This window comes from Lepidochelys olivacea (assembly GCF_965140295.1).
Source record: "Lepidochelys olivacea isolate rLepOli2 genome assembly, chromosome: 7".
NCBI classification, from domain to species: Eukaryota; Metazoa; Chordata; order Testudines; family Cheloniidae; genus Lepidochelys; species Lepidochelys olivacea.
The window spans coordinates 56,347,541-56,359,917 of record NC_140417.1 but is presented as its reverse complement, the minus strand read 5'-3'; the positions used below and the strand labels follow the sequence as shown (position 1 = coordinate 56,359,917).

General features: G+C 45.0%; 1 protein-coding gene across 5 annotated transcripts in view; it reads left to right on the top strand.

Moving 5' to 3' along the window:
- The window catches only part of GBF1 (golgi brefeldin A resistant guanine nucleotide exchange factor 1), a 177,968-nt gene that overhangs the window by 111,033 nt on the left and 54,558 nt on the right, over positions 1 to 12,377 (top strand). For all 5 annotated transcript variants that reach the window (XM_084633243.1, XM_084633244.1, XM_084633241.1 and 2 more), the window contains exons 5-8: positions 1,935 to 2,053; positions 2,691 to 2,799; positions 3,203 to 3,263; positions 8,229 to 8,283. In XM_084633243.1, the coding sequence (XP_084489369.1) occupies positions 1,935 to 2,053; positions 2,691 to 2,799; positions 3,203 to 3,263; positions 8,229 to 8,283 (344 nt within the window). The remainder of the gene's footprint in view (positions 1 to 1,934; positions 2,054 to 2,690; positions 2,800 to 3,202; positions 3,264 to 8,228; positions 8,284 to 12,377) is intronic.

Here is a 12,377-nt window from a genome sequence, read left to right as displayed (position 1 = left end):
TTGTTCCTTTTTCTATCTTCTTCCTCAGTTGAAGTGATGAGAATAAATTATAGCAGCTGTACCTTGGGTACGCTACCTGTTTTTACAGCTAGTTTGATTTACTGTTCAAGTCACTTGGAAGTGCCTATCTTTGGTCCATTGCTATTTGTAGCTGCGGAAGAGCTTGCTTATTGAGAGGTTTGAAGCATATTTCCCCACTCCGATTATTTTACTTCCCTTAAAGCTCCTGCTGAGAGGACCCCTGAATTCCTCAAAAGAAGAGAGCCAGTAGTTAAAACTACAAGGTCACTTAACCCAGCTCAGTTAGTCTACACTAACACCACCACAGGTAGAGCTGAGCTGGTGATAGCAATGGTAGAAGACATGGTACATCCTAAGCAGTGAAATGTCTACTTTTAAGTCAGGCCGCCAGATAGAAACTATCATCTCTCTGACATTGAGGTCCATGTGCTGCCTTTTGCTACCAAGTGTCAGTGCTCAACTGGATGCCATTGACGTGGAGTCAGAAAAGACCAATCCAAATCTCTGACAGACTCTGATCAGTTTAATCAGACTTTATATAACGATGGGTTATATAAGTATTGCCCAAATATGTAAAAACAAACCCATCAGAAGAAGGCAAGATCTGCATAAGATAGGGATGCATGCAGTGTTGGTGGGCTACTGCCCCTCAGCCAGTAGTATCCATGCCTGATCCAGTGGCAGACTGCTCCATAGCATGATGCCATCCTTTGCCATTCGCGTAGCTGTGAGAAATGTTTCTTACCTGGTGGCTTTTCAGAACCTGCATAGGACTGTTGAGCCTGTTCTCCATGATTGGACATGGAGGGCATGGAACCCAACAAGGGCAGCTTTCTTTAATATGTAGACTTTAGCAGTTGAGGTGTGAACGCTACTAGAGCTGAAGAGCAAATCTGCTGCAGCTTCTCTGCCAAGTGCACAAGGCCCATTTGCTCCCAGGGCTCTTCTACCAGATATGTGTTTGCTGGAGTTCATGGAGCCCTGTCCCCAGTTAATGAGGTATTAACTAGTGTTTAGTTTGTCTCCTCTCTTTCCTAATGACTGTTTAGGTAAGATGGTAACAAGACTCTTGCTCAATGCGGCATTGTTTAAATGAGAATGAAATCAAAGCCAGAGGCAGCTTTCCCAAAGCCACTGAAATGTGGCACAAGATACGGTTACTGGCAACAATCCTGTCCAAAACTCCCTCTCAGCTGCACCCACGTTTGTAGATACAAGAGAATGAAATGGAGAGAGGGGCCTTGAGATACCAGAGCTGCAACCCTCCCACTTCAATCAATCATCAACCATGGTTCTGTCTGTCTACCCTTTTCCCCCTGGAAGAGCTGCTGGCCTATTTCTTCTCCCTCCCCTGCTCCTTGGGAGGGACCTTAGGCAGCAGAGGACAGCTTCCTTCACTATCTGGGAGAAACCCCAGGCAGGGACTCCTCTGCCTGTAGTAGAAGTGAGTTTACCAAATGGAAACTGGTTTCATATGTTGACATTTTTTCTCTCCCCAGTGTGATGCAGTTAACAGCTGATTCTGGTTAGGCCATGGGTGTTTGGGGAGTAGTCTTATAACTTACTAACAAAAACATGACCTACGAGGGGGGGCCATAACCAGCTTAATCACTTACTCCTCTGCCCTTTCCTTTGTCTGTTGGAACATAAGCTCTTTGCAAACATAAAAGGCAGTTCCTAACCCAAAGTGCTGTGTGTGCAATACTGAAAACGTATAACAATAAACAAATAGCCTATCCATGCTAATGGAAGCTGAGTGGACCCCACAGGGAGAGAAATTCACCCCGACCCACACAAAAAGACAGCAGATGTAAGTGAAGCAGCTCTGGGTCAGTGTCTCTGCACAGAGTCGACAGCGGCCTTTCCCTGTCAGTTTCCTTTTCCTGTCATGACTTCCTTGTTTTCTTGTGCAGATCCCAGCCATGAGGGCACAGCTGAGGGAATGGAGAACATGGCAGACGCCGTCACACATGCCCGATTTGTGGGCACGGATCCGGCGAGCGATGAGGTTGTCCTGATGAAAATCCTGCAGGTAAGCGGAGAGAAGTGGCAATTACCATAATGGCTGCTGCCTGGCACTGAGTGGATCTAGTTACATGGAGATGCGGGGGTGAGGGAGCAGTGTTTTGACTCTGCAGGAGCTTAGTGACAGACTTTATTTTTAAACAGATGGCTCATGTGCCTGTGGTAAAAGCTTTTCCAAATGAAAATAATTAAAAGCTTAAATGAATTGATTTTAAATAGAGTTCTTGATGTGATATAGCCTTGGTCCTAGCCTATGTGTTTTCCTCTCCAGTGGTGGGGAAAGCAAGGATGGGGAATCCAGCAGCTTCTTTGTTGGTAGCCGAGGGTTGTGGCGGGGGAGCGAAAGGAGTTACTCTGAGACCAGCCTAGAGTTTTATACCTCTTGGATCTGCATTTGGGCTAAGGAATCTAAGCAAACCCAAGTGTTGGGCAGCATGTGAGTTGCCAGGCCTGTGAGCACAGCCATCACTCTTGCTCTTCAGCTTTCCTGTCACTTTGAAGTGACTTCTGGAAACCCTCTTCCTTTCATTCATGGCAGTGATTCCTGGGTTCCAAGCAGACCTTTCCTGAGTTCCTCGACCCTGTCTCATTGTCCAGGTGAATGGCATTGGTGCTGCATTACATTTAAACTTTGCTTTTTGCAGGTTTTGAGGACCCTGCTGCTCACTCCAGTGGGAGCCCATCTCACCAATGAGTCCGTGTGCGAGATCATGCAGTCCTGCTTCCGTATATGCTTTGAAATGAGGCTCAGCGGTAGGTTTGTCCTTCATATTCCCATGGTGGTGGCTCCCAATAAATGGTTTGGGCTCTCCAGACCTCTGCATGTAGACCTAGTGCATGAAATCCATCTCGGGGAAGATGCTGAGTTTACAACATCACAAGCTTCCACAGCTTCATGGAAAGGTAGTCAGAGGTTCACTGCACAACTTCTTGCTCAGTGGCTCCTCTGTTTTTTTTTTTTTTTTTTTTCCCCAGCTCCATGGCGCCACCTTGTGAGTATGTGCCCATTTTGCAGCAAGGCAGAGTTGGAGCTGGTTTTAATAAATTTGCCATAATCCTCTGTAAACAAGGCTCGGAGGGGAGTCTGCTTGGAGAAGCCTCTTGATAATATCACACTGAGTAATGACACCTGTGTTATTTGTTTTTGTCTTCGCAGAGTTATTGAGAAAATCTGCAGAGCACACTCTGGTCGACATGGTGCAGCTGCTCTTCACAAGGTAAACCTGCTTGTGTTTGCCTCAGCATTGCTGAGATGGCCCTCTATGGACAGGAAGATTCCACACTTAGGGGCCCACAGAAAATCCGTTTGATCGGACCATGATTTCAGGGTGGTGGGGAAGGGAGGGTTTGGTCCTTCTCGCTTGGGCTATCCCACCAAGACTGGAGGGGGGGTTAGGCCAAATTATATGGTTTAAGGTGCCCTTCAGGGACAGACAGACAACCAAACAAGAACTTTTAGTTAAGAAAAGGTTCTTTGGCCAGATAATGCAAATTCCACTCAAAAATCCAGAATCCATTTCAGTGCTTTAAAAATGTATAGTTCTCTTTAAAAATGTAATAGAAAGACTGTATTAAATAGACACATGCTTAATTCCAGCAGAGTGTTTCACCTCAGATGCTGAAAGGAATTTAAACTCCTTCAGGGTCACTTGGGGCAGTTTGTCATTTGGATGAATCTTGTGCCCTGACCAACACTGCCAAAGTGTTGAACTAGGATTCCCTCCTCTTCTGAAACTCCGTACTGAAATCATTTTTGTGAGCAATGCCTAAACTCCTCTTCCTGGCCAATGAAATAATTTTTAAAGCCTTTCTCTGGGTATTATACAAATATAGAGATCTGTTCAAAAGGAAGCAGTGCAGTAAGTTTGTTCTGAGAAATGCTGACTGGGGAATTCAGTGCCTCTGCTCTTTTCTCACCCCCCCTCCCACCCCCCCCACAGGCGCCCAGTTCCCACAAGCACATCCTTCCATCTTTCACATTCCCAGCCACTGCAACTGGCCTGGCTAGCCCCGTCTCTGTCCCACATCTGAGGTGGAAGAAAAATTTAAGAGTTTAATGGGCTCAAATCAGTGGCACTGGATAATTTCCATCCCAGAATACTGAAGGAACTGGCACATGAAATTGCTAGTCCGGTAGCAAGGATTTTTAATGTATCTATTTAAAGGTAATGCGGTATGACTGAAGAGTTGCTAATGTCATTCATATATTTAAGAGAGAGAGAAAAAGTGATCTGGGCAATTAGATTTGTTAGTCTGACATCAGTAGCATTCCAGGCTTTAGAACAAATTGTGAAGGAAAAATAATTAAATTCATGGAGGCAAATGAGAAAGGGGAGGCAAAGCAACATGGGTTCACCAAACATAGATCATTGCAGGCTAACGTTATTTCTTTCTTTGAGAAAATAGCAGATTTTTTTATATAAGGACAGTGCAGTAGATCTAATATACTTGGACTTCAGTAAAACATTTGACGTGATACCATGTGGGAAATTATTAGTTAAATTAGAGAAGATGGGGACCAGTACAAGAATTGCAAGGTAGATAAGAAACTGGCTAAAGGGGAGAAAGGCAACAGGTTATGCAGACAGGTGAATTACCAGACTGGAGGGAAGTTACTAGGGAAGTTCCTCAAAGATCAGTCTTGGGACCAGTCTTTATTCAATATTTTTATTGATGACCTTGGCACAAAGTGTACGAGTCTGTATCATGAGCATATTTCATTAGCAAAGTTGGGAGGCATTATTGATGTTCAATAAGATCTGGATTGGAATATTATACAGGAAGATCTGGTTGACCTTGAAGCCTGGAGTGACAGAAATGGGATTAAATTCAATAGTACACAAGTGAAAAGTCATGTATTTAGGGTCTAATAATAAGAATTTCTGCTGCAAGCTGGGGGCTCATCAGTTGGAAGCAACAGAGGAGGAAAGAGACTTGGGTGTGTGGGTTGATCACAGGATGAATATGAGCCACCAATATGACGTGACTGTGAAAAAAGCATGTTTCATGTTAAGTTGTATTGGCCAAGGCATTTCCAGTAGCAACAGAGAAGTATTAATGCCATTGTCAAAGGCACCTGTAAGACCTTATGTGGAATACTGTGTACAATTGTGGTCACCCATGTTCAAGAAAGATGAATTCAAACTGGAACAGGTGAAGAGGAGATAATAGGATGATCAGGAGAATGGAGGATCTATCTTATGAGAGGAGACTTGAAGATGTGTGCTTGTTTAGGCTAGAAAAAGAAGACTGGGGGGATATGATTGCTTTCTTAAATACATTCGGGGTAAATATCAGGGAGGTGAAGAGCTATTTAAGCTAAAGGACAATGTTGACACAAAAACAAATGGGTATAAACAGGCCATAAACAAATAAATAAAGGCTGGAAATTCTAAGGTTTCTAACCATCAGAGGGAGGAGTTTCTGGAACAGCCTCCCACTAGGAGTTGTGGGCGGATGATACTAAACTGGGAGGAGTGGTAGATACGCTGGAGGGGAGGGATAGGATACAGAAGGACCTAGACAAATTGGAGGATTGGGCCAAAAGAAATCTGATGAGGTTCAATAAGGATAAGTGCAGGGTCCTGCACTTAAGACGGAAGAATCCAATGCACCGCTACAGACTAGGGGCCGAATGGCTAGGCAGCAGTTCTGCGGAAAAGGACCTACGGGTGACAGTGGATGAGAAGCTGGATATGAGTCAGCAGTGTGCCCTTTTTGCCAAGAAGGCCAATGGCATTTTGGGATGTATAAGTAGGGGCATAGCGAGCAGATCGAGGGACGTGATCGTTCCCCTCTATTCGACATTGGTGTGGCCTCATCTGAAGTACTGTGTCCAGTTTTGGGCCCCACACTACAAGAAGGATGTGGATAAATTGGAGAGAGTCCAGCGAAGGGCAACAAAAATGGTTAGGGGTCTAGAACACATGACTTATGAGGAGAGGCTGAGGGAGCTGGGATTGTTTAGTCTGCAGAAGAGAAGAATGAGGGGGGATTTGATAGCTGCTTTCAACTACCTGAAAGGGGGTTCCAAAGAGGATGGCTCTAGACTGTTTTCAATGGTAGCAGATGACAGAACGAGGAGTAATGGTCTCAAGTTGCAGTGGGGGAGGTTTAGATTGGATATTAGGAAAAACTTCTTCATTATGAGGGTGATGAAACACTGGAATGTGTTACCTAGGGAGGTGGTAGAATCTCCTTCCTTAGAGGTTTTTAAGGTCAGGCTTGACAAAGCCCTGGCTGGGATGATTTAACTGGGAATTGGTCCTGCTTCGAGCAGGGGGTTGGACTAGATGACCTTCTGGGGTCCCTTCCAACCCTGATATTCTATGATTCTATGAGATTTTATTCACTTTAAGAGGGACAAGTTTTATGAGTGTGATTGTTTGACAGGGTTGCTTGTGATTGTGGGGGGCAGGGCTCACTCACAGCCCTTGGGCTCAATTCCAGTTTGTCTTACGTTTCTAAAAGCTCATGCTTCGGGGTTTCAGCTGGCCACCTGCAGGTGTCAGGAAGGGATTCCCTCTGACCATCCCCTCCATATATTCTGGATTTTTAAAATCTCCTTTCTCTGAAGCCTCTAGGATGGCCGTGGCTGGGAATGGGGTACTGGGGGGAGCTGTGAGGTAGACTGAGCATTTTCTTTCTTGTATGCTTGGCTGGCTGGTTCTTGCTCACATGCTAAGGGTCTAACTGTGGGGTCAGGAAGGAATTTCCTCCCAGGTCAGATTGGCAGTGACCTGGCAGAGGGGAGGGTTTTCCTTCGTCTGCAGTGTGTGGTGTGGGTCACTTGCCAGGATTCTCTGAGTATATCTCACTTAATTATTTCCCAGCCATTGTGGGTGCCTTGGGTACTGGAGCACCTTGGCCCTGCCTGGTCTCTACTTCTGGCACATAATAGTTTTGCCTGCTGTGGGCTGTAATACTTTGGTCTCATTCTAGTTGTTGGGTTTAACGTGCGGGTGCTGGCTGGTGTTCGTGTTGTATGATATATTGGATGGTCTTTTGGTCCCTTCTGCCTTGAAATATTAGTCAACTAGATTCTGGCCACGTAGATAATGCAAACACCCCTTGGTCTACGGGTCTTTGTGGCTAGGTTCAGAAGCAAGTGTATGATAAAGGAGCAATGATCACTGTATTGTTTTGACTTATTTGGCAGCTTGGCAGAGTTCTTCACAAATCCATATGCAGCTTCTTCTTTCCTTCCCCCTCCCAATTTAACTTGAAGATATCACCACCATGGCTAGTTCCTGAGAGCAGCTGAACTTGTATATACCTGTGGCAACCACTGGGGCACAAGTAGGGTGAGCACTGCCTCTGAGATGGTGGGCTTGCTCTGTTTGCCTTTCCTCTGGAATATTGCCTTGTCTGTTCCCCCTTGTGCAAAACTGGGGCACGGGCTTGCTGTCTCCCCAGCATGTGCAGGCCAGAAGTGTAAAGAAGCCAGATGAGGAGACAAGGTGTGTGGGTGGTAAAGATGTAAATGCTGTTTATTGCAGAGATCATTTGGGAGGACAGGTTTAAGCTGCCCATCTCTGCTGAGCTCTGACCTTCCCATTTACTCTACCCCCAATGAAGGGGCTGCTTAATGTGAGGCTTTCAGGCTGAGGGCTGGAAACGATAGCACTGGATTTCTGACTATATACTGTGCAATGTGGAGGATAACAAGGCTTCTCATGGTCCAGTGGGATAAGTTCAAAGTAATAACTGCTCTAAATTTGACTCAGCTGCTTCTAAGAGAAGAGAAACTGATGTGCAGTTCACTGGTGCTAGTAATATTGGGAGCCCAAGTGTAGGTGGTTCTCGATCTCCTGCTGCCATTTTCAGCCATGTGCTACTTGGACTTGCTCTGGACACGTTTAATCTGCAGTGCTGAAACTAGCAGCTGGAGCCAGAGAATTTGCTACATAAGTGCTCCTGAAGCAATTAACATCAGCATAGCTGTACCACTGTTAGCAGCAGTGGGGTGCTTTCTCCGAACATTCCCTAGTGTAGAGAAGGCTTTTCCCATAGCATCTTCTACAGCGGAAAGAAACTGGGAAAGGGCCACTTCCTGGAGAAGGTCTTGGGTCCAAAGTGGTCCTCCATCCTTGGTATTTGCAGCCAGATCTGAAGAGGGTGTTCTCTTCCTGCACCAATGCCCAGGAGGCCGTGTGCATTCCTGCTTGTTCTTTGTCTTTCAGATTGCCTCACTTTAAGGAAGAGCCTAAAAGCTATGTGGGGGCTAACATGAAGAAGGTAAGAGCCAGTACACTCCCTGCTGTCTCCTCCACCTCCTCTTGCTTGCTCACATCTCTCTTCTTTGCCTTCACATTCATAGTTACATTATTCCTGGAAATCTCTAGCTCACTGAAGAGAGCACTCTAAATAGCATAGGGCTGAATTCACCACTGGTGTAAATGGGCACAGCTTTATTGAACTCCGTGGAGTTGTGCTCACTTTTTTCCAGCAATGAATTTTGCCTGTGAATTATTGCCTGGGCAAGTCAGGCAGAGCTGTGGCAATAGCAAACAGCTGCTCCTCTTCTGGAACCCCTGCAGGCCCTGGGATCTGGTGGTGATGCCTTCCAAATATTTTACCCCTTTCTGACATCTCTTAACCTTCGTTTTCATCCTTCCCTTTCACAACATTTGCCTGTATTGCTTACCAGTTCATCTTGTTCCTGCTCCCCTGACCTAAAAAGGAAGCCTTCTTGAGGATAGGTGAGGCAGTGTGAAAACCTTGTAAAAATTCCCTAATGTTGACAAGGTTTCTTCAGGCTGCTCTTATGAAGAGGTAGGAAACTAGGAGAGACATGCTCCATGGTGGAAGTCTTGAGTTCAGAAGAGGGCTTCTATCTTTGGAAGAGGATGTTCCTTCTTCCCTCCACACCCTCTTGGAGGAGAAAGAGGACTGTGTAGGGCTCTGGGTTGTTACCTAGCACCATCTTGTGTGTGCAGCTGCCTTGCCAATGAGTGTTAAGCATCTGGATGCAGTAGGGTATATACCACAAGTGTGATCTCGCGTCTTTAAGAATGTAATATGTCTTTTCTTTCGTTCTGGATCTTTGACCTTTTAGAACTGCTCTTCTTAGACTGATGCTCTACATAGAGGTGTCCTGGGAAATCTGCTGCCAGTGTGCACTTATGAGGGATCTGAACCAGCAGGGGCTCTGGTACTTCCACGGCAGCTTATGGTGACACTGTTTTGTTGCATGTTTCCTTCTCTGATGAAAGGAAGCAACAGATTTTGTGCTGAGCATAAGATGGGACAGTGAGAACAGGGAAAGGTCAGAGCTGGTCTATGTGACACACTGCAAGTGCCACAGAATTCCTAATGCCCATATGCAGAAGCTGTAGCTTTCTGTAAGTAAATTCTCCCCCAAGCTTTCCAGTGATGGTTGCTCCCAGCTCATGAAGGCAGTGCTCTACGTCCAGTCTTTGAAACATAGTCACCTTGTCCTGTCTGTCCACTGCATGCCACAATTCTCCCCTATAGTCTTGCAGGTTATTCTTTCTCTTTGGGTTTATTTTGCTTTGTTTAAACCATGCATTTGCCTGTCTTTCACAGATCTCTCCATGTCTCCTCAACAAACTGGAACTAAGTAGTGGGGAACAACTCAAAGCCCTGAACCAGTTAGAGAGGGTACTGCTCTTTAAGAACCTGAAGGTCTCTCTCTCCCTTCCTCCCTCCATCTCTCCTTCCTTCCTTTCCTTCTGCAAACACCACCTGGGATATAGTTATGTTGTGTGTAGCAAATCTCCCCGTATCCTTTTGACACAGCATGGCTTTTGGGAAGAATGCATGCAGTGGTTGCTTTGCAGTGTTGTGGATCTGCCTGGGGCAGGACCAGAAAGGAGAGAGCCTTGTTCTCACTGGATCATTAAATGTCTTGGTGAGTGGGATCTGGGACACTGTTGTGGAGGCTTCTGAAGGAAAGAAATGGGAGGGCACGGGCAAGGGATGAATCATCTCAGTGGCCAGTGAAAATAGAGAAGGAGCCTGTCGCCCACAGTCTAAGTAACTACTCAAAGACCAAGTCTTGCATGTCATTCTTGGGTGATGGCTACAGAAGCATGATGGAGGAGTCACTTGACAAGGACACAGTCAGACAACTCTGGTTTGCAGACTGAGACTGTAAGCGCCTTTACGTGGCATAGTGGTGGGGTGTTCATCTGCCACACAGACATTGAAGTGGGGCTGTGATGTATTGTCCATGTCTCTTTGGTACTGGTTTCACTGACTTTGGAATAGTGTTTGAGAGCCATATTTAATCTGTTCTAACATGGCCTTAGCTAAACCATTCTGCCCAGTGGGTGTGAATGGGGCCAAACAGGATTAAAAATGTCTTGGAAACCATACTTTCCACTAGAACAATATTTTTAAAAAGTATTTTAGATCCACAAATTGGGCCTGTCCGTATTGGCCCTACACAGTATTAGAAACCAGCTTAGCTTGAGCCATTTTTTGGCTTCCAAATTGAGTTCATAGACTAGTGTAGATTGAGCTTCTTTCACTGTCCCTATCTTCTTTTGCTCCTGATAGAGCAGAAATGAAAGTGCATAGGGGTCTTCAGCATGTCCTCATTTCTGTCTGTAGTCAGGACAGTTTGGAAAGATTATGGCTGGAGATCCTTCCATAAATGGGGTACTTATGCTGAGTTGCACAAGAATGGAAGTTAAGTGAATCCCCTTTCTTGCTGATAGATGGTACTGTAGTTGAACTTCCTGCTCTGAAGAAGAGAGAACGGAGACTGGTGTTTCTGGGTTTTCCCAGGGATGGGATAATGGGGAAAAGACCTTTAGTTAAATGTGTAAAACGATGTTTCCCCATCCAGTTCTATCAGGTCTATGGGGGTGTGGAGGTGTGTGAGATGACTGATCCCATCAGTGTTTTTACTGGGGCAGGACTCAGATCAAGGGCTGCATTCTCTCTGCATGCTGTTGTCTTGAACGCCACTTGGTACGCTGACCAGTTCCATGCTGTATCTAGAATGAGCTCACGTGCTAGTCTTGTTGCTTTAGTTACTAATCATTGGCCCCTGCCCTTTTCTCTTGAGGCTTACAATATCTTGTGGAAAACCAAACGTGTACAGGTAAGGTGGCTTGTTGAATAATGGGCTCTCCCAGACCTCTTAGAGAAAGCTATAGTTGTATGCCCCCACTTCTCTAACCCTCAGCTGGGATCTTACTGTCAAAGCCTGGGAGCTCAAAGGGGAGAGAGGGAGCCTCATGGCTCTGCTAGTTGCACTTTCTCTCCTTATGAAAGGAAAACTCCGTCTCACATTGATTTTTCTACCATGAGGCAATTTCCCCTCATTTTCCCAGACTGTAAACTGATGAGGGATGTGGCTGTGGAGGCAAAGCAGGAGGAGAGAGCAAGTTAGCAGGATGGAGAAACTTCCTGGTTATAACTGGATTTTGAAGGAACCCAAATGCAGAGGAATCCGTATAATTGGGACATCCTGGTAGATATTGTATTGATTGCACTGAATGTATCCAAAACAGCTGAAGCATGACTTGCAAATGGGAAAAAAAGGATTGTTCCTTTTTCCACATTTTTGCTCGTTTTTACTATAGAAATTCAGTTATGGGCTATTCTGAAGGACACTGGTTGACTGGGGAACTTGTGATATTATAACATCACAAGATGCTGAAAATTGAGCATTAGAGAGGGAAAGAAATGTTTAATTTCTGTTTAAAACCCAGTGTTCTAAAATTCTATTAAACAGTGGGCAGAAAGGAAATTTTAACGTTTCAACACCCATTATTTAAGGTGCCAGGTGGAATAATACATATGCTTTTGAATACTCTTCTCCCCCCGCACCCCACCAAAAAAAAAAAAAAAGTTGAAAAAATTATCCAGCAAAATCAGGAAAGACCATGCTTTGTTGTTGATATTTCCAATGTAAAAACAAGCATGAGGGAGGGGAACCTCTTGTGGGAGGAGGAGAAGCCGTGGACAGCCTTTCTGGTCATGTTTATATTATCATAATAAAGCAAGAGGACATAAAAGCTATTAAATTATTTGTGAGACACCTTTAAAATTAAGGAGAATACAAAATACAAGGACAGAAAGGATGTTACTTTTCATCTTTAGTTGACTCTCTGTCAGAACCTCCCAACATAGAATTTCATACTGTAACGCCACCTTCAAGCACCACTTGACATAGTGAAACATGTACCCAGTAAGTATAAATCTCATGCTAATTCAGTGCTGATTAAGCAGCAGTCGTTTGTCATCCAGTTCCCTGAAAGATGTCCTAATAAAACTATTTTCCTAATGAAGCAGAATATGGAATTCTGGAAAGTAGAGTTGAAAAAGCCCGATTGGGTAATCTTAACTGTCCCCTA